General features: G+C 50.4%; 1 protein-coding gene across 1 annotated transcript; it reads left to right on the top strand.

Moving 5' to 3' along the window:
- The first annotated feature begins 395 nt into the window (after nucleotides 1-395).
- Nucleotides 396-19,895, top strand: ACAA1 (acetyl-CoA acyltransferase 1). Its single transcript, XM_088150900.1, has 12 exons — nucleotides 396-621; nucleotides 1,103-1,196; nucleotides 1,366-1,423; nucleotides 4,888-4,967; nucleotides 5,355-5,397; nucleotides 7,610-7,708; nucleotides 8,426-8,506; nucleotides 16,273-16,463; nucleotides 17,119-17,298; nucleotides 17,619-17,674; nucleotides 18,337-18,482; nucleotides 18,858-19,895. Exons 1-12 carry the CDS (start codon nucleotides 460-462, stop codon nucleotides 18,931-18,933), a joined length of 1,266 nt encoding a protein of 421 aa, XP_088007026.1. The 5' UTR covers nucleotides 396-459; the 3' UTR covers nucleotides 18,934-19,895.

Below are 19,895 nucleotides of genomic sequence, written 5' to 3'. Positions count from 1 at the left end.
GAGGGACGGCGGCTATCGAGAACTACACGTCCCAAGATGCCTAGCGGGGCCTGCCTTCTTCCGTTGGGGGCGGGGACTTCCCGCAGGCGGCAGCCGGTGCGTAGAGATAGGAAAGGGAAGAGGGGCCCCTCTAGCTTGCCTTTCCTGAGGGTTGGAAGCGGAACTCGGTTTCCCTTGGGCCTTCGAAGTAAGGCTTACAGAGGGCTGTTCGCGGTTAGGGTTAGGGTCGCGGGAATGATGCGAACGGGGAGAGCCGTCGACTGCTTTATCGAACAACCCGGCCTTTAGAATGGGAGGGATCGGGACGCAGGGGCGACTCTTCCTTTTTCAAAGTCTCTACGGGCAGCCTCTCTGCGCTATGGCAAGGGGGCGGGGCGGGGCCCTCGCGTAGGGTTTTCCCGGCATGCCCTGCGCCTGCGCGCCTCGCTCTTCGTCGCCGAGGTTGCTGAGGCGACAAAAATGGAGCGGGTGCGGGTGGTCCTCGGGCATGTGGCCGGCTCCGGACAGCGGCGGGCCTTGGCGCCTTCTCCTTGCCGGAGCTGGCTGTCCGGCCCGGACGACGTGGTGGTGGTGCACGGGCGGCGGACCCCCATCGCCAGGAGCAACCGGGGCGGCTTCAAGGTAACCGCGGGGCGCCTTCTAAGGCGGAGGCGACGGGCCGAAGCGCCTCCCGAGCTGCTCTTGCGAAGTCTGTTTCCTTCCAACACCCCTCCCCAATGAAACCCCAAAGCAGGGCTCTCCTTTAGAGGCGTCGGACTACAACTCCCATCACCCCCAGCCCTCGCGGCCGTCATTGCGAGCGGTCGCCGAGCCCCTCCGGAGGGGCGCGGATCTATTACGGGCGGGAGGGGAGGTGTTAGTCCGTTTAGCCCGGCCGTTCTCTTCGTATGGGAGTTGTAGTCCAGCCCCTTTGGCTGGGGATCATGGTCTGACCTCCCTAGAAGGGTCCTAGATTTTATGGGGGGGTGAAGAGGAGGGCCCCACGTCAAGGGCCCCGTGGATGCAGCTGGACCGCAGTTCCCACCATCTCCAGGCTGGCGCCTCTACAGACAGGGCGAGGGTGCTGAGCTGCCCAGCAGGCTCTTCTTTCTTTCCTCTCCAGGAAACTACACCTGACGAGCTTCTGGCTGCGGTCATGACTGCTGTCCTGAGCGACTTAAAGCTAAGCCCCGAGAGGCTGGGCGATATCTGCGTGGGTGAGCCTTTGCGTTCGGAGCCCCCGGGCTCTGCTCCTTTCCCCTCCTCCCGGGCTGCGGATGGTTTGTGGCTCCGCCTGGCCGGGGAGTGGGCTGCGGTCCCCCCTTTCTCCCTTGAAGGGCCGCTGAACCGCTGATAACCGAAGCTGATTCATCTCTTTGCACTTAGGGAACGTACTTCAACCTGGCGCTGGAGCCCTGATGGCGAGAGTTGGGCAGTTTCTAAGGTGAACTTTGCGGTTGGGCCGTCTACAAGTGAGGCAGTGGGCACCGTCGTCATGGCCGAGACGGAAGAGGGATCTGGCTTGGTTAATACTGACAAGCTAGGACAGAGGCCACATGAATGGGCCACATCTGACATCGGGCACTTGCGCTGCTATTTTGTGTTTGCTGTTTGCACTGCATATGACTGATGCAACTGGGATTATTCTGTAGAAAGAGGAGCTGTTAGTTGTTGTTTAGTCGTTAAGTCGTGTCCGACTCTTCGTGACCCCATGAACCATATTGCGCCAGGCCTTCCTGTCCTTCACTGCCTCCCTGAGTTTGCTCAGTTTCATGCTCATTGCTTCAGTGATGCTATCTAACCATCTCATCCTCTGCCGTCCTCTTCTCCTTTTGCCTTCAATCTTTCCCAGCATCAGGGTCTTCTCCAAAGAGATCTCTCTTCGCATTAGGTGGCCAAAATATCTGAGCTTGAGCTTCATTATCGATCCTTCCAATGAGCAATCAGGGTTGATTTCCTTTAAGATTGACTGGTTTGACCTCCTAGCAGTCCAGGGGACTCTCAAGAGTCTTCTCCAGCACCACAGTTCAAAGGCATCAATTCTTCGGCGCTCGGCCTTTTTTATGGTCCAGCTCTCACAGCCATACATTACTACTGGAAAAACCATAGCTTTGACTATGCGGATCTTTGTCGGCAAGGTGACGTCTCTGCTTTTTAATATGCTATCTAGGCTTGGCATAGCTTTCCTCCCAAGGAGCAAGCGTCTTTTAATTTCATGGCTGCAGTCTCCGTCTGCGGTGATCTTGGAGCCCAAATAAATGAAGTCTGTTACTGCTTCCATTTCTACCCCTTCTATTTGCCAGGAATTGATGGGTCCAGATGCCATGATCTTAGTTTTTTTAATGTTGAGTTTCAAGCCAGCTTTTGCACTCTCCTCTTTCACCCTCATCAAGAGGCTCTTTAGTTCTTCTTCACTTTCTGCCATTAGGGTGGTATCGTCCGCATATCTGAGGTTGTTGATGATTCTCCCTGCAATCTTAATTCCGGCTTGTGATTCTTCCAGCCTGGCATTTCTCATGATGTACTCTGCATATAGGTCAAATAAGCAGGGTGACAGTATACAGCCTTGTCGTACACCTTTCCCTATTTTGAACCAATCGGTTGTTCCATGACCGGTTCTAACTGTTGCTTCTTGGCCCGCATACAGATTTCTCAGGAGACAGGTAAGGTGGTCTGGTATTCCCATCTCTTTAAGAATTTGCCACAGTTTGTTGTGATCCACACAATCAAAGGCTTTTGCATAGTCAATGAAGCAGAAGTAGATATTTTTCTGGAACTCTCGTGCTTTCTCCATGATCCAGCGAATGTTGGCGATTTGATCTCTAGTTCCTATGCCTCTTCGAAACCCAGCTTGTACATCCGGTAGTTCTCGGTTCATGTATTGCTGAAGCCTAGCTTGTAGGATTTTGAGCATAACCTTGCTAGCATGTGAAATGAGTGCAATTGTGCGATAGTTTGAGCATTCTTTGGCGTTGCCCTTCTTTGGAATTGGAACGTAAACTGACCTTGTCCAATCCTGTGGCCACTGTTGCGTTTTCCAAACTTGCTGGCATATTGAGTGCAGCACTTTAACACCATCATCTTTTAGTATTTTAAATAACTCAGCTGGAATACTGTCATCTCCACTAGCTTTGTTGTTAGCAATGCTTCCTAAGGCCCACTTGACTTCACTCTCTAGGATGTCTGGCTCAAGGTCAGTGATCACACCAGCGTGGACATCAGGGACATTAAGATCTTTCTTGTATAGTTCTTCTGTGTATTCTTGCCACCTCTTCTTAATCTCTTCTGCTTCTGTTAGGTCCCTGCCTTTTTTGTCCTTTATCATGCCCATCTTTGCACTAAACGTTCCTTTCATATCTCCAATTTTCTTGTAGAGATCTCTAGTCTTCCCCATTCTATTGTTTTCCTCAATTTCTTTGCATTGTTCATTTAAGAAGGCCTTCTTATCTCTCCTGGCTATTCTCTGGAAATCTGCATTCAGTTGCTTATATCTTTCCCTTTCACCCTTGCTTTTCGCATTCCTTCTTTCCACAGCTATTTGTAAAGCCTCATCAGACAGCCATTTTGCTTTCTTGCATTTCTTTTCTTTGGGATGGTTTTAGTTGCTGCCTCCTGTACAATGTTACGGACCTCCGTCCATAGTTCTTCAGGCACTCTGTCTACCAAATCTAATCCTCTAAATCTATTCATCACCTTCACTGTGTACTCACAAGGAATATGATCTAAGTCATACCTGAGTGGTCTAGTGGTTTTCCCTACATTCTTCAATTTAAGCCTAAAGTTTGCAGTAAGAAGCTCATGATCTGAGCCACAGTCAGCTCCTGGTCTTGTTTTTGCTGTCTGTATAGAGCTTCTCCATCTTTGGCTGCAAAGTATATAATCAATCTGGTTTCGGTATTGACCATCTGGTGATGTCCATGTGTAGAGTCGTCTCTTGTGTTGTTGGAAAAGAGTGTTTGCTATGACTAGCTTGTTCTCTTGACAGAACTCTATTAGCCTTTGCCCTGCTTCATTTTGTACTCCAAGGCCAAATTTGCCTGTTATTCCGATTACTCCTTGACTTCCTACTTTAGCATTCCAATCCCCTATGATGAAAAGGACATCTTTTTTTGGTGCCAGTTCTAGAAGGTGTTGTAGGTCTTCATAGAAGTGGTCAACTTCAGCTTCTTCAGCATCAGTGGTTGGTTATTTATTTGTGGGTTAGATTTATACCCCTCTTTTCCTCCACACTGTTAATGTGGCATCATTGTGGTTTGCTGCAGACACCACTGTCAGATAGGAAAATAATGTAAGACCAAATACCATTCTTAATAATAATGATTTATTAAATGTACACGCCGCCCAGCTCCCAGCAACTCTGGGCGGTTTGGGAGACCTTGGACCTTCTTCTGCATTACATTTTTCATGTGACCATAGAGCTTGGTGAGTGCCTATGTTTATCACTTGCTATGACTTGACTTTGGACTTTGTGCTGAGCCAAGGCCTGCTGTGGGGATCAAACGGTAGTTCTGCAGATCAATTTGCCGCGATAGAATCCCCTTTCAGTTCCAGTCCTGGGTCACTTGGGCTGTGTTCAGTGTTTTCAGTCTTGGTGTTTGTAGTACAGTTTTGGAAAGTGATATAGCAATATGTTCCTTGTTTAATCCCTGGCATCTCAAACAGGCCTGACAACTTTCAGTCAGTTAGTAAAGAGCACTGACCTACCTAAACCTATTTGAGGACTGCAGTCTGATATAGTTGAAACTGCATCAGATCCTAGTTACACTGTTTCCAGTGGAGCTTCCTAAGATCACAAACCAAGATCATCAAGGCATAAGAAATCCTTAAAATGAATTATTCCACCAAGGTCTGATGCTGTTTTCCTATTCCCCTTTCTATGCTGATGAAATATTTTGTTCTTTCTTTCAGTGGTATTCCAGAGACTGTCCCAATATCGTGTGTTAACAGGCAGTGTTCATCTGGGTTGCAAGCTGTGATCAATATTGCTGGTAAGAAGGCTGTGTTTTGTGTGAAGGTGATAGTCAGATTCCATGCATGGAATAAATATATCATTTCAGTAGTTGAAACACAGTTCTTTTGAAGGTCCTGATGCTATGACATGTAGAGATTTAAATGCTAGAATTCAATGTTGTTTGTGGATTGTCTGTTAATATTTTCTATAGAGGAAGTTATAGTCCTGGTACCAGTAAGTTCTACAGAGTTCTGGGAATATTATTTTTCTAGGAGGAAATTAATATATTCTGTCTTATTACTGTCTGAAAAAACTACCATCTTAGTGAGGGAATGTACTGATTTTGCCCTCCTTGGCAGCACTTGCAAGGAGGAAATATGTGGGGTTCACTGGTTGACTTAAAATTTGTTCATTTTATTTGCAGGTGGCATTAGAAATGGCTGTTATGATATTGGTTTGGCCTGTGGGTAAGCTTGTTTTTATCATAATTGTTTTCTGCTCACTAATCGTAGCCCTTTGTCTGTTTATTACTGCCATCGTGTAATATTTTCAAGCAGATTATGAAAATCTGTATTTTGAGGCAGCTACTTTGGAAGAGGATTTCTCGAGAATAGCATTTTGCAGGAGTGTGAGAGAGTACTTTAAATATTGCATTCTGCTGCAAAACACCAGCCTCAAGGAAGTGCCCTTTCCTAAACTGTCTTGGAAATTCTTCAGCCAGAGACCCCTCAGTGATGGAGTGCCTTGGCAAGTTAGCAATCCTGCCTCAGTGCCACATCTGTAAAACTGAACTTAAAGGAACAGGTGTCCCAGTATTAGTAAGACAGAATTCCAAGAGTTTGCAAAAATATTATAAATGCTGTTCATTCTTTTGTAATGGTCTGTTGTAGTACGGCATTTTGTATAAATGTAGAAGCAAGCTTTTTAGGTAATCCACTTGAAAACTAGGTTGGGTTAATCAGATGGCCGTGTTGTTTGGTGCTGCCTCCTGATCTCTCCACGTGAAGCAATTGCTCCATCTATTTCACGGGGCCTTGTGAAAATCAGCTGCAGGCCTTCTTTGATATTCGAGTGCTGTATCAGAACACAAAATCCATGGCTTAGCTAAATAAGTATTGGGATGTGCCTGCACATGTGGCTTTATGCCTTCTGTAAGCGTCGTAGCTTGGTTTTAATTGTGCAATTACCTGGGGCACTGCTGGCAGATTAAGCACTAGAATAATCTTAGGAACAAAGTTGGACTCTCTGTGAAGGCTGAATTGAGCTTCCTGATCTTGTGCAATGCTAGGTATGCATTGCCACATGCCTGCAGCTGTGTGGTGCCTGCTGTGGGGAAACACTGACCCAAGAAAATCTTGAGGAGTGGGATTGTACTTAATCTTCTACTAGTGCACACGCTTCCACTAGCTTTTCATGATCTACAAGGAGTTAATGGTAGGCCAGAATCTAGAGGTATACAAAACATGTGTGGCTGAAACGTTCTGATCTCAGGATGGTTTGTTCCACATGTAGCAAAAACAGTCCAACCTCAAAACAGTCAGCTCCTCCAGTGGATCTGAGAACTGCCCTTTCTGTATACTTGGATCAACCTCCTCTGCTGGTAACCTCTCTGCTTCTTAGATGCACAAATATTTGGAACTCAGCATTACTGTTAAGGCAGTCCCACAGACCTTGAAGATGAAAAGTCCCCTGGTCTTTTGTTCTCTTGCAGTTTTAAGCTAGCATCTCCACCAGTTCTCCTGAACCTGTGGCTTTAGCTGGTGCCTTACTATTTTTGAGAGGAATGTTTTGGCAAGCAGCCATAGGACTTCCATTCATCTTTAATAGCTGAGACTTTGGACCAGTGGCTGCTACGAAAACTGAGCTACAGGGACATTTGCAACTACTTCTTTAATACTGAATAAATTAAGTTTGAGCAAGAAGAGCCATTTCAGGAAATTTCACAAATGGATCTGTATCCTAAGTGGCACTGAGTGGTGTCTACTTTTTTTTTAATGTCAAAACATTGCTGCCATATCATTATTGACTTTGAATGCTGTACTCCTATAAATAATTGCTTGGAAATATCTGCCCGTTCCACCAGGTCAGATAGGGTGGGTGTACTCCAGGTGCCTTCCCTTAAATGATGTCATCCAGTGGGGCCTAGGAGGTAGGTCTCTGTGGAACACCCCCTGAGATCCAGCAGGCCCCTATTGTCACAGCGTTCCACAACGCCTTAAAGAGTCGGCTCTTCCTCCAAGCACTGGGCTGGGTGGTCTTTTAAATAAATAAATACATTTCAGTGGGCTGTTTTGAAGCTAAAGTAGGGAATGCCTGAGGTATAAACGTCTCCTGCTCAGAGTCTTGATCTGGTAGTGCAGAGGAAATTGTGGAATCTGCAGATCTCTTGAAATAGCACTGACAATGTAGTTCTCTATGTGTTTGCCAAGAAATAAATCCAAATAAATTAATGGACTTTCTCCTGGATACAGGCTTGAAGCTTTAGTTAACTATTTTCCAGCAGTCCAAGTTTCACATTCAGACAGATTTACATTTTTGTTGTACAGTAACTTAGTCTCATATACTTATTTCTGTCAAAATGCTTGCTTATCCATTTCTTACCCATTTAGCTTTTCAGGAATCCATGCATGATTTGTGCAAATGAGGAACATTCATAAACACCTTTTCTTGTTCTTCCAGAGTGGAGAGCATGTCTCTCGGCAGTGCTACTAATCCTGGGGATGTCAGCTCTCGCATCATGGACAACAGCAAAGCTCGAGACTGCCTGATCCCAATGGGGTAAGAGGCTGCGGCTCTAATTTCTCCACTTCTGGCACTCGCTGGGTTTACACATTGTCCTGGGGCACAATGCGGGCTGTATGGTTTTGGTTGAGTATGCTGTACAAATGCAACCAAGTTCACTGATTCAGCAAACCATGTTTTTTTTTAAAAAAACGACACCACTAAATCTAGCCACTGCCTTTCATCTTGAGCACGTGATACCAGTTGTTCATTGTTAAGACTCTAAGAAGTTAAGTGAGTAATGCCTGGGTGGGTGTCACGCCTCTAGGTTACTTGTGATTTTAATTGGAGGGTATTTATATTTTTAGTGTTAATGCCTTGGTTTTTAATTGTGAGCTGCCCAGGGTCATCCTCTGGGGGAGATGGGCGGCGTATACATTTAATAATAAATAAATAAATAAATAATCGTGTTGGGATGTCATTCTATCATACTCAGTGTTGTAATAAAAAAGTCCACATTCTGCATTATGAAAAAAGTCGCAGTCCTCGTGAAGTGAAGCAAATATACACAATTTTGCATATTTGAAAAAAAAGGCGGTAAGATGTTTTGATAATTGAAAACTCAACTTAGTGTTGTTCTTTTCTCCTAACCTCCACTTTCACCCTCTTACTTAGCTACTGAAATCTTACTTTTTGAAGCCGTGATGATTGCAGTAATTGAATTAATTTATGGGCAACCGTGAGTTAGAACATTTTCTGAATATTGTTTTTCAGAATAACTTCTGAGAATGTGGCAGAAAGATTTGGTGTCTCCCGAGAAAAGCAAGACGCTTTTGCCTTTGCCTCCCAACAAAAGTAAGTGGTGAGGCCTGGCTTGGTGTGGCTGATTTTTGCTGTTTCAGGGCACTTTCTCCCACATTTATGTTGCTTGTGGTTCTCATTTTTCAGAGCAAATGCCAAAATCATAAAGATGGACCAGCCGAAGACCTAAGAATTTGAAGCCAGTATTTGTTTGGCTGCACTTCACTTACTCTACAGGGCTAAACAGAGCATCTATTTTGTTCCTGTACATGAGCTGATCTTTTAGTGGTTATCGGGGCAGCCTTTCTGCTTGATGATAAAGCAATGGCTTCCATCAAAAACTCTGGTCACCGGAGGTCCCAGTGCTGCATAGTTGGGAAAGCTGTTCCCAACTAATGAGCTTTTCAAATTTAGCTATGCTCCCAAGTAGTTTAGTTTTCAAACCTTTCCCCATATCATTGCTGTGGTACTACCAATCGTGAAACTGTATGCACGCCCCCACCCCCCACTTACTTTGTTCAAGCACAGGAATCTGACATTCTGCATAAAATAACACTTTTTCGGTGGAGTCCTTGGGGTTCTCTGAGCTTGGTTCTTTTCTTGCAAACATTTCATTACCTGGCTAGGTAACATCTTCAGTGCTACATTTCTTCCTCGTCAGATTCTTCTGCTTAGGCAGACGCTTAGACTGTGGCTTCACACAGATTTACATTGGTCTCTCCATCTCTTTATCTGCTAGATGTGTTGGATTGCAGCATCCACCAGGCTGACTGACATTTTTGCACAGCTTAGCCGGCTTGATCTGTGCAAGGCTCTGGAGACCCTTGAGTGTACTGTACCAATGTACCAATGCAGTTTGCTGTGATCCAGAGGGTGCAGATTAATTTGAGGCTATAATTCTGTTCAGGTATTAAACTTCTAGTTGTGCTGGAGAACCCATCTTAGCTGCTTCCATGCCAACTGGAGAAGAATTACGCACAGTCACAATCCATACAGGGCAGGTAACCCAGGTTTAGGGTACAGGGTTTGCTGAAACCAAGAGCTGGCTCAGTTGCCCATCAGGCTGGGGCACGGGCCCTTTGAGAGCAAATGGGATCTTGGTAAAAAGGCTGAACCATTTTCACTTCTGATTCTAACCTCCAGAGTCAAGGCCCAAGACACTACAAAGACCAGATTGCAAGCTAATAAATCTAAGAAGGGAGGTTTTCATTCTCCTAGCTCACTCAGCTGCTTTTAAAAGCAGCCCCTCTCAAGCTTTGTCAATGACAAACCTGTGAGGTTTGCCCCGTTCGACAGAGAAACTCTCGTGACACGTGTGGTTCACAAAGAAGGTTTACTCATGCGTAACGTAGTAGTCACAAGCAAAGCCAGGACTGGCTTGGTACAATTGCATTACTTGTTATATTCCCCCCTTCCCGCGCTTTTTTCCCGCCTCGCGATCACGTTGCTGCTGCGGATTATCGGCCCCCCAATAATCCCCCTTGATTGTCCATGATGGCAGGTTCGGTCAGGGTCCATTGTCCTTGATTGCCAGTTCCCCTCCGGCTGGGTTGGTCCCTCCCCGTTACGTGCAAGCCCGAGGGTTCTGTGCTGCGTTGCGATCTTGTTTCGCTGCCTGCGGCCCCGTTCATTGTTGGCTCGCGCCGTTATCAGTTTATAGTTAAAAGCTTCCGCTGCGGTTTTCCTGTTTGGCTGGGCGTAGGTGGCTCGTTAACTAGCGGCGCTTTCAGTTCCTCTTTTCCCCGCTAGCTACCGCCGGTGGATTCCGCGTGGTCTGGCTGCGAGCTTCCCTGAATCCCCGTGCTGACCGAACCTGACATACCGCCCCCCTGAAGACAACTCCCCCCCCGGCTCTATTTCGGTTTCCCGGGGTATTTATCGTAAAAGTCCCGCACTAGGTCCGGCGCCCTTATGTGGGTTTTACTCACCCATTCGCTGTGGGACTTGGGAAAATGTTTCCATTGCACTAGGAGCTGGACCTGCCCCTTGTGCCTCCTGGCGTCCAGTATCTGGTTGATCTTGAAATGCTGCTCCCCCACGACCATGATGGGGGGTGGCACTCCCTCTGTCTTGTGCCAGGCATTCCCCGGCTGGTGCAGCTTTAGCAGGCTGCAATGGAACACCGGGTGGATCTTCCCGAGGCTTTTCGGGAGCGTCAGCCTGACGGTTACTGGATTGATGACCTCTGCAATGGGGAACGGCCCCACAAACCTCGGGCTGAGTTTTTTCGATGCCTGGTGCGTCTTTAGGTTTTTGGTTGACAGATACTCCTGGTCCCCCACTTTCCACTGCTCCTCGGGGAGCCTCTTGCGGTCCGCGTGTTTCTTGTAGTCGGCTTTGGCTCTCTGCAATGCCGCGTGCGCCGCTCGCCGGGTCGCGTCGATTTGGGCGAACCAGGCGTCCAGGGAGTTGATCTGGGATTCCGGCTGAGGCAACTCCGGCATGGGGACGAAGTCTCTCCCGGTGGCTACTTTGAACGGAGTGAACCCGGTACTCTTGTGGACGGCGTTGTTGTATGCCACTTCCGCGAATGGTAGTAGCTCCGCCCAATCGTCCTGTTGGTGCCCCACGTAGCAGCGCAGGTACTGTTCGAGCCCCCCGTTCAGGCATTCCGTGGCTCCGTCCGTCTGCGGGTGCGCCGCGGAAGAAAGGGCTTGCTTCGTCCCCACCCGCTTCAGGAACTCCCTCCAGAACCGCGCGACGAAGTTGCCGCCCCGATCGCTGACGACTTGTCGGGGCGCGCCGTGGAGCCGGTAAACATGTTGCACGAATAGTCTCGCCAACCCCTCTGCCGTGGGGACTCGCCGGCACGCTACAAAGTGCGCTTGTTTGGAGAATAAGTCCGTAACCACCCAAATGGCGGTCTTCCCCTTACTCTCCGGGAGCTCTACTATGAAGTCCATGGCGATCTCTTGCCATGGGCCGTCGGGTTCCGCTACTGACTGGAGTAGCCCTCTAGGCTTGCCTTTGGCCCCTTTCGCCGTCGCGCACACCGGGCAACCCCCCGAGTACGCCTCCATGTCCTTACGGAGCGTGGGCCACCAGAACTGCCGCCTAATTAAGTGGAGCGTCTTCACGAAGCCGTAATGCCCCGCGCTCCGGCTGTCGTGGGCTCTTTCCATGACCTCCCGTCGGCAACCCTCGGGCACGTACAGCTTTCCTTCGTGCCACCACAACCCCTCTTGGCTGGTTAGTGCCTCTCGGTTCTGCTTGAGCCAAGCGTCCCGCTCCGCCGCCTCCACGAACCCTTGCCTTACTTCAGGCGCCGCGTCCCGTCGCTCCCCCTTGGTCTGGCTCCGGGTCACCGCCTTTGCAGCCAGTCTGCTGGCAGGGATGATGGAGTCCACAATCTCCTCCCGTAGGCTGGCGTGCTGGGGCATGCGAGACAGTCCATCGGCTAGGAAGTTGCGCTTCCCGGGGATGTGTTTTAGGGTGAACCTGAACCTCCCGAAGTATTGGGACCACCGCGCCTGTTTGGGGGATAGCTTACGCGGGGTCTTCAGGGCTTCGAGGTTCTTTTGGTCCGTCCACACCTCGAATGGTTCAGCTGCCCCCTCCAGTAGATGCCTCCACGTGGCCAGTGCCCACTTGACTGCGTACGCCTCTTTCTCCCACACCATCCACCTCCTCTCCGTCTCGGTGAATTTGCGGGAGGCGTAGGCGCATGGGTGGATGGCCCCCTCCGGGCTGGGCTGGAGCAGGACTGCCCCCGTTGCCACGTCTGACGCATCTACTTGGATTATAAACCGCCGATCTGGGTCGGGATGGCGCAGGATCGGCTCCTCTGTGAACCGCCGTTTTAGCTCCTCAAACGCCCCCTGGCATTCTGCAGTCCACGCAAGTGTCATGCTGGGCTTGGGGGGTTTTCCGGTGCCCTTGGTTTTTAGCAGGTCTGTTAGGGGAAGGGCGATTTGGGCGAAGTTCAGGATAAACTGTCTATAGAAGTTCGCAAACCCTAGGAAGCTTTGAAGTTGCCTCCGGGTTCGCGGCGCTTCCCAGCCCAGGACATCCTTTACCTTCGCCGGGTCCATCTCAATTCCCCGGCTGGATATTCGGTAGCCGAGGTAGTCTAGTTGCTCTCGATGGAACTCGCACTTCGATAGCTTCGCGTACAGCTGTGCCTTCAGCAGTCTCTGGAGCACCGTGCGCACCAGGCTCACATGCTCCGCCAGGGTTTCGGTGTAGATGAGGATGCCGTCCAGGTAGACCAGGACGCCCCGGTAGAGTAGGTCGTGCAGCACCTCATTTATTAGCTGCATAAATACCCCCGGGGCCCCTTTTAATCCGAACGGCATCACGGAAAATTGGTAGCTTCCGAGCGGCGTGTTGAACGCCGTTTTCCACTCATCTTTAGCGCGGATCCTGACCCTGAAGTAAGCTTCGCGCAAGTCCAGTTTTGTGAACACCCTCCCCTTAGACAGGTGCGACATCAAGTCCTCCATCAAGGGGAGGGGGTATTTGTACTCGGTGCTGATTGCGTTCAGCCCCCGGTAGTCCACGCACATTCGGAGCGAGCCATCCTTCTTCTCCCGGAATAGTACCGGGGCCGCTAATGGTGACTTCACGGGTTGGATGAATCCCCGCGCTAGGTTCTTGTCTATGAACTCCCGCAGAGCCCCCATCTCTCTCCTTGACAGGGAGTACATTTTCGGCTTAGGCAGAGTCGCCCCTGGCTCTAACTCGATGGCGCAATCACTGGGCCGGTGTGGAGAGAGTTGGTCGGACTCCTTCTCCCCGAACGCTGCCGCCAGGTCTCGATACTGCCTCGGGATTCCGCCGCCCGTCATGGGTTCCCCGGACCCTGCCTCTCGCTTTGCAGTTGTCTCGCCAGTCGCCGCTGCCTCCCCATGCCTCGGGATCGTTGCGAGTCTCCGGGGTCCCGGCGCTGCTGCTGCTGCTGTTGCCGCCCGGGTCTCAGGCTCCGTCTGCTCTCGCCCCGTCTCCCGGGGTCTCGGATCCTCCACTTGCCCGTCTGTGGTTGCGGCCGCACCCGTCTCCACGGCTCGGTCCCCTCTGCTCTCGCACTTCGCCGGTCTGTCGACCCCGAACCGCACTGCCTCCGCTGTCCAGTCGACCCGTGGGTTCCGTCGCCGCAGCCACGCCAAGCCGAGTACCACCGCGTAGTCGGCTACCGGGACCACCACAAATCTTAGTTCTTCCCGGTGACTCCCGATCGTCATCTGGACCGGCTCGGTGTAATACTGAGCTGGCCCCCCCCCCGCCAGCGTGCCGTCTAGCTGGCTGAATGCAATGGGCTCTCGGAGGCACCTCAGCTGTAGTCCGAGCCCTGAGACCACAGCTGGGTGCATCAAGCAGTGGGTGCAGCCTGAATCCAGTAGCGCCCGCAGCTGTGCCTCCCCTCCGGATCTCACCCCCCGGATGTGTATTCTCACCCGGAACGGAGGGCAGTCCTCATCTCCGATTGGGTCCGCGCGCCTCGACTCCCCTGCTCGCACTGGGACGCCGTTCAGTGCGAGCGCACCTCGTTTCCCGCCGGCTCCGAGTCCTCTCCAGAGGACGCCGTCTCCGGGGTCGACCGCCCCCCGCGTCCTTTTTCGGTCACTGCCGCCACTGCCCCCTTCCGCGGTCGGTCGCCGGCCCTTTTCCCGGTCGCACGCGGGGGCTTGACTTCGGGCCGTGGTGGGGCTCCTTCCCGCTCCGTCGGGCACTGCGCCGCTGGGTGGCCTCTGCCTCCGCACCGGAAGCACAGGTTCGGGGCTCTGGTCGCCTCTCGCCCCCCAGTGGACTGCCGCCGACTGCTCCGCCTTTCCTCGGGGGTTCTCTCCCTCGGCTGGTCCCTCGTCCGGTCCCGTCGCCTCGCGCTTTGTTGGATCTGCCGCCATGTCGATTCCGCCGTTCCGGCCAGCCAGATCCAATCTTTCACTGTGGACGGGTTGTCCCGTCCCAGTGCCCGCTCCAGGATCTCTGGATTGAGCCCCCTCTTAAAATACTTCACCCTCAGGGACTCCGGCCAGTCCGTGAGCTTCTCTGCCAACCTCCGGAACTCCAGGGCGTACTCCGATACCGACTTGCCCCGCTGTCTGAACTGCAGGATGTCGTCCTCCGCCCGCTTGGCGCTCAATGTGTCCTCGAATCTGTCCCGGAGCGCCTGCATGAAGTCCGGGAAACTCCGTAGTTCCGCCGCGTTGGCGTCATATAGTCCGATCACCCAGCTAGCTGCTTGGCCATCTAGCAGCTCGGCCACGTAGGATACTCTATCTTCGTCCCTAGCGAATAGGTGACCACCCCTCTGCATGAACCCCCTAACGTGCGTCAAAAAATGCGGCAGCTGTTCAGGGTCCCCTGAGAACTTCCCAGTGATGCCTCGAAGTCTCAGGGCGTCTGCCGCCCGTCGGTCCACCGACCGGGTCATCGTGGGCGGTGCCGGCTGGGGTGCCGGACCGCCACCCCCGTTGCTCGCCCCATCGCTCACCGCCGATGGTCCCACTCTCTGTAGCAGGGTCTGGAGCATCGCCTCCATGGCGTCTAGGCGCCGCTCGACTCTCTCCTCTAGTCGGGCGAACTTCTCGTCCCGCTCGCGGTTCCGGGACCCTGAACCTCGGGTCATCGTGACGCCTGAACCGTCTGGCCCTTGGTTCACGCACATCGACCACCGCTCGGCTGGAGGGCGCCCGGTCCTGGTCGCTGTCCCGTCGCTCCCGGGTGGCTCTGACCGTCCCTCCTCGAGCCTGGGTCCCTCGTGCTCCAGCTGACCCACGGATTCCTCGTCGCTGGTCATGCCTGTATTGGAAAGGGAAACGCTCCTCGGTGGTACCGGGTAGCGCTAACGGTGAGTCCTGGCTTTATGTGAGGTTTGCCCCGTTCGACAGAGAAACTCTCGTGACACGTGTGGTTCACAAAGAAGGTTTACTCATGCGTAACGTAGTAGTCATAAGCAAAGCCAGGACTGGCTTGGTACAATTGCATTACTTGTTATATTCCCCCCTTCCCGCGCTTTTTTCCCGCCTCGCGATCACGTTGCTGCTGCGGATTATCGGCCCCCCAATAATCCCCCTTGATTGTCCATGATGGCAGGTTCGGTCAGGGTCCATTGTCCTTGATTGCCAGTTCCCCTCCGGCTGGGTTGGTCCCTCCCCGTTACGTGCAAGCCCGAGGGTTCTGTGCTGCGTTGCGATCTTGTTTCGCTGCCTGTGGCCCCGTTCATTGTTGGTTCGCGCCGTTATCAGTTTATAGTTAAAAGCTTCCGCTGCGGTTTTCCTGTTTGGCTGGGCGCAGGTGGCTCGTTAACTAGCGGCGCTTTCAATTCCTCTTTTCCCCGCTAGCTACCGCCGGTGGATTCCGCGTGGTCTGGCTGCGAGCTTCCCTGAAGCCCCGTGCTGACCGAACCTGACAAAACCAACTTGCGTTTTTAAAATCTGGCATTGTATCACCACCATTTAGATTTAGATTAGATTAGATTAGATTAGATTAGATTAGATTAGATTAGATTAGCATGTATAGGGAATCTGTGCCTTCAGTTATGAACCTTAATACATGTTTTCCTAGTAGAAGATAAGCTTTCTTGGGTGAGGAAGCCTCTTCATTGGCATCACATGACATTGTGCAAGACAAATGACAGTTTGATCAGGGTTGGTGCTGCATAAAAGCCATTTTTTCAAAGGGATCATTTCAGTTCTTTCCAGGAATAACAAGAGCAGTGCCCCCACACAGCTCTTTTCTCTCTAACTTCTCTGCTGAAGATGTTTCCTGTGAAAGTTGTAAAATACATCTAGGCCCCTTTCTTATTTAGTAGCAGTTTTTCCTCGGAGTTTTAAAACGTGTACTATAAAGGTAATTATTTGGGCATGGTGTGTTTCCAGAGCAGTTCAAGCGCAGAAGTTGGGGTGGTTTAAAAACGAGATTGTCCCTGTGACGACCACCTTCACTGATGACCAGGGCACTGAGAAAACCATCACTGTGCTGCAGGATGAAGGAATCCGGCCAAACACCTCACTGGAGGGGCTGGCCAAGCTGAAGCCGGCCTTCAAGGAGGGCGGGACTTCAACAGCTGGTAAGCCTCCGAAGGAAGAGATGAGGTTGGGCTGGCTTTGTGCCAAACTTACGTAAGTCAGTGAAATATATGCTTGCTCGCTTTCTCTAAGGGGAATAGCATCAGATCAAGAGAGGGGGATTGGAAGACCTGGGTTCAAATTCCTGTTTAGCCAAGAGCTCGCATGGTGACTTTGGGCCATGTCCTGACATCTCTCATCCCAGTTTGTCTCACAGAGTGGTGGCTGTGAGGATCAAATAAAGGGAGGCCTCACTGTATGCCATCTTGACCCCCTAGAACACGGGCCCTCCAAGGATGCCCACAGCCCTTGATAGGCTTAGATCAGTTTCCCAGAGTTGTTACAAAATTGTCCTTTTAATGGGAAAGATGATTTCCAGATTACACAATCTCGAGAGCTTGTGTACATTATTTCTAGATTGAATTAGATTTGAATATAAAAGAAATTAGAAATACAAAATTATTGGCAGTGTTCTTTTTGTGTGGAAGAGTTGGACAGGCTTTCACATAAGATTTCTATGCAGAAATCTCTTCCATCCTTGGGCCTGGATGCGTATAATGTAACTAACCCAACTGTGCTGTTCTATCAGTTTGCCTGCATCTTGCAGCTAAGTCTGCATTTGCAGTGCTGGAATCAGCGTGAAATGACTTCCCACAGGTAACTCCAGCCAAGTTAGCGACGGTGCTGCTGCGGTGCTCCTGGCCAGACGTTCTGCAGCTGCGCAACTGGGGCTTCCTGTCCTTGGGGTGCTGAAATCGTATGCTGTGGTTGGAGTCCCACCGGATGTTATGGGCATAGGGCCAGCCTATGCCATTCCAGTGGCACTGAAGAAAGCCGGTGAGGAGTGTAATCTGGGGTGGAGAGGGGAGGAGCCGAAGCCCATGCAGCTAGTCAGGTAGCCCTCCTTTTGATGGAATGGCTCCTGACAAAGAACTGGGGGGAGGGGATCATTTCCCCGATCCGTTGCAACCCACTGTTTGCTCACAGTGGCCTTTGGGGGGGGGTCTTCCTGGAGTGATTTTTATGACTGCCTAAGGGCGGCTTTGGGGCAGCGGAATGAAGGGAGGGCATTGAAACACCATTGTACGTCGCCTGTAATATCTCCCTAAAAGAGGTAGGTTTTACGTTGTTTAATTGTGTCAATCTCTAACATGCAGGTTTGACAGTGGATGATATCGATGTATTTGAAATCAACGAGGCCTTTGCTAGTCAGGTAAGATTTTTGAAGAAAAGGTTATGATGAAGATACCATAAAATAAAGATGTCCCTAATTGTGAACAAGGGCGAGAGAGATTTCAGCTGCCCTGGAGTCTGCTCTGCCTATCCATGTGAGGCTGACTGCATCTGTAAAAGAGGACCCTGAGGCTCCAAGGCTATTTACTGGCTCCCTAAATATCACATTTCACCAAGCCAAGATTGTCCTGGCCCTGCCCACATTTTTGGGAACGTGGCCTCTGAAGTCTCCCAATGCAGCAGGTGCCCCTCATTCCACCCAAAGTGGCGTTACGTGTCTGCATGGTTGCGTGTGCCAAACCTCCTGCCTCTCATTGGCCCCATTCTTTCTTCTCCCCTCTGCATCTCACTACCAAGATGTCCATTTTTCCTAATCTCCCTTGCTTACATTGCACTGTGCCAGATATAACTGGGTATATTTCAAATCCTTTCAACAGATGGAGTTTCAGTATTGCATGGCCTCAGTAGATGTATACTGATGCATGTATGGGCAGAGATAGAGTTGTTACAAAATGTGGAAATCTTGATTAAAAAAAAACTGAAAGAGTTAAGGGAGAGGCCACTTATTCCAGCTGTTTGTTCCAACTGAGACCTCCAGTGAAATTGATTCCTCAAAAAGTTCTTGATTGTGTCATTTTCCAGGCTGTCTACTGTGTGGAGAAACTTGGCATCCCCATGGAGAAGGTGAATCCTCTGGGCGGCGCCATCGCTTTGGGACATCCTCTGGGCTGCACCGGGGCTCGGCAAGTTGTCACTTTGCTCAATGAGCTGAAGCGCAGGGGGAAGAGGTGAGCGCGGAAGGCATGAGCTGCGCATTGAATACGTGGCTCATGCTTGTTGCTTTTAAAGTGTGCCACATCCAGTACGCCAAAGGAATTTCTCAACCTGTTCGGGAGGTCTGACTTGTAAAACCTGATCTCCTGCAAGCTCTAACTTGTGTAAACAAAAGTGAGGAGATACTGGATACCTTGTTGTATCTCTGCTTTAAATTTTATTGACCTTGAAACTCTCACTTAGGGTAGCTTTTCATTTGTGTTGCTTTAGCCAGTAGCCCTCTGTTCTAAGGTCTTCTCTCTCCCAGAATCCTTTTGTGTCTCCCAAGCTTCTGGTCCCCGAGACCCTCTGCCTAGAGAGCTTAGCCCTAATGCGCCCTCTTGTTCCAGAGGCTATGGCGTGGTCTCAATGTGCATTGGGACCGGGATGGGAGCGGCTGCCGTATTTGAATATCCAGGGAAGTGAACAGAACTTCGGCCCGTTTGTGCGACCTGCTCTCAAGGCTTGGAAAGTGACCGGTGATCCAACCCGATGTGCAACTGGCTTTATGAACGTTAGAAGCGTACCGTCCACGGTGGACAGAGCTTTCAAATCCAGTGCCCCGGGAATGAATTTGGGAATGAGATGGAGCAAGGACCTAGGCTGCTCGTCGTTAAGAAAACAATGAAAATGGGTCCTCTTGCAGGTCACTTATGGATTAATCACTCAGGTGTAAGGGCTCTACCAGCCAATGGAGGTGGGTTGGGGTTGGTGTAGGGGAAGTAGGGGTGCTTCAGGAACGTGACTGATCGGCAGTCTGAAATAGATTGCCTTATCAGCAGTGCTGGGATTAACGTGCAATTGGAATGAGTTTTTTTCTTCTTTTTTTCCCCAGAATCCTTACTTCGGTGAGGATCCTTAAAGTAGTCAGGGGACTGCTTTGGGGGGAAAATAACAACCACTATTAGAAGCAGCTAGGAAATGGGGCACAAGTGCATTTGGGAACAATAAAAATTATGGCACAGCATTCATTGCCTTTCTGGGAGCAGGGCGCACTGTTGCATCTTGCCCTCCCAGTTGGGCTCCATTTTCAAAGTTTTCTAGGGGCTCATAAGCCGCTATTGCTGGTTTGATTTTTTTTTTCCTTAAGGCGCCTTTAGTTCATCCCACATCATTTTTAAAGATGAACTGGGACCAGGTACGTTCTTTTAAAAATATTACTGTTGCCATGAATGAACAGGAACAAAATTGCCACCAACTGACTTCTAAATCCTTAAAAGGAAAAGCAGCTTAAGAAGCAGGTTGGAAATCACATGATTCAGCTGCAGTCTTAGCGAGAAATAGTTCATATTTGCTTTGCTGGTGGTCTAAGGAGCTAAACCAATTCTTAAAGATGTTTTAATCAACTAATTAAATTTCTGTCAATGGATTAAATTACATTAATGAAG

The sequence above is a fragment of the Python bivittatus genome, unplaced genomic scaffold, assembly GCF_059951505.1.
Source record: "Python bivittatus isolate LINGU-HERP-01145 unplaced genomic scaffold, Pbiv_v1 ctg000610_np1212, whole genome shotgun sequence".
Lineage (NCBI taxonomy): Eukaryota > Metazoa > Chordata > Lepidosauria > Squamata > Pythonidae > Python > Python bivittatus.
The sequence above is the reverse complement of the archived record's forward strand: the minus strand, read 5'-3'. Positions and strand labels throughout refer to the sequence as shown.

Excerpts from the sequence above, each read along its gene's own strand:
- ACAA1 (XM_088150900.1), top strand. The coding sequence starts at position 460 with ATGGAGCGGGTGCGGGTGGTCCTCGGGCATGTGGCCGGCTCCGGACAG. Across the intron at positions 7,709-8,425 it reads GACTGCCTGATCCCAATGGG|AATAACTTCTGAGAATGTGG; the intron begins GTAAGAGGCTGC and ends ATTGTTTTTCAG. Across the intron at positions 17,299-17,618 it reads AGTGGCACTGAAGAAAGCCG|GTTTGACAGTGGATGATATC; the intron begins GTGAGGAGTGTA and ends TCTAACATGCAG.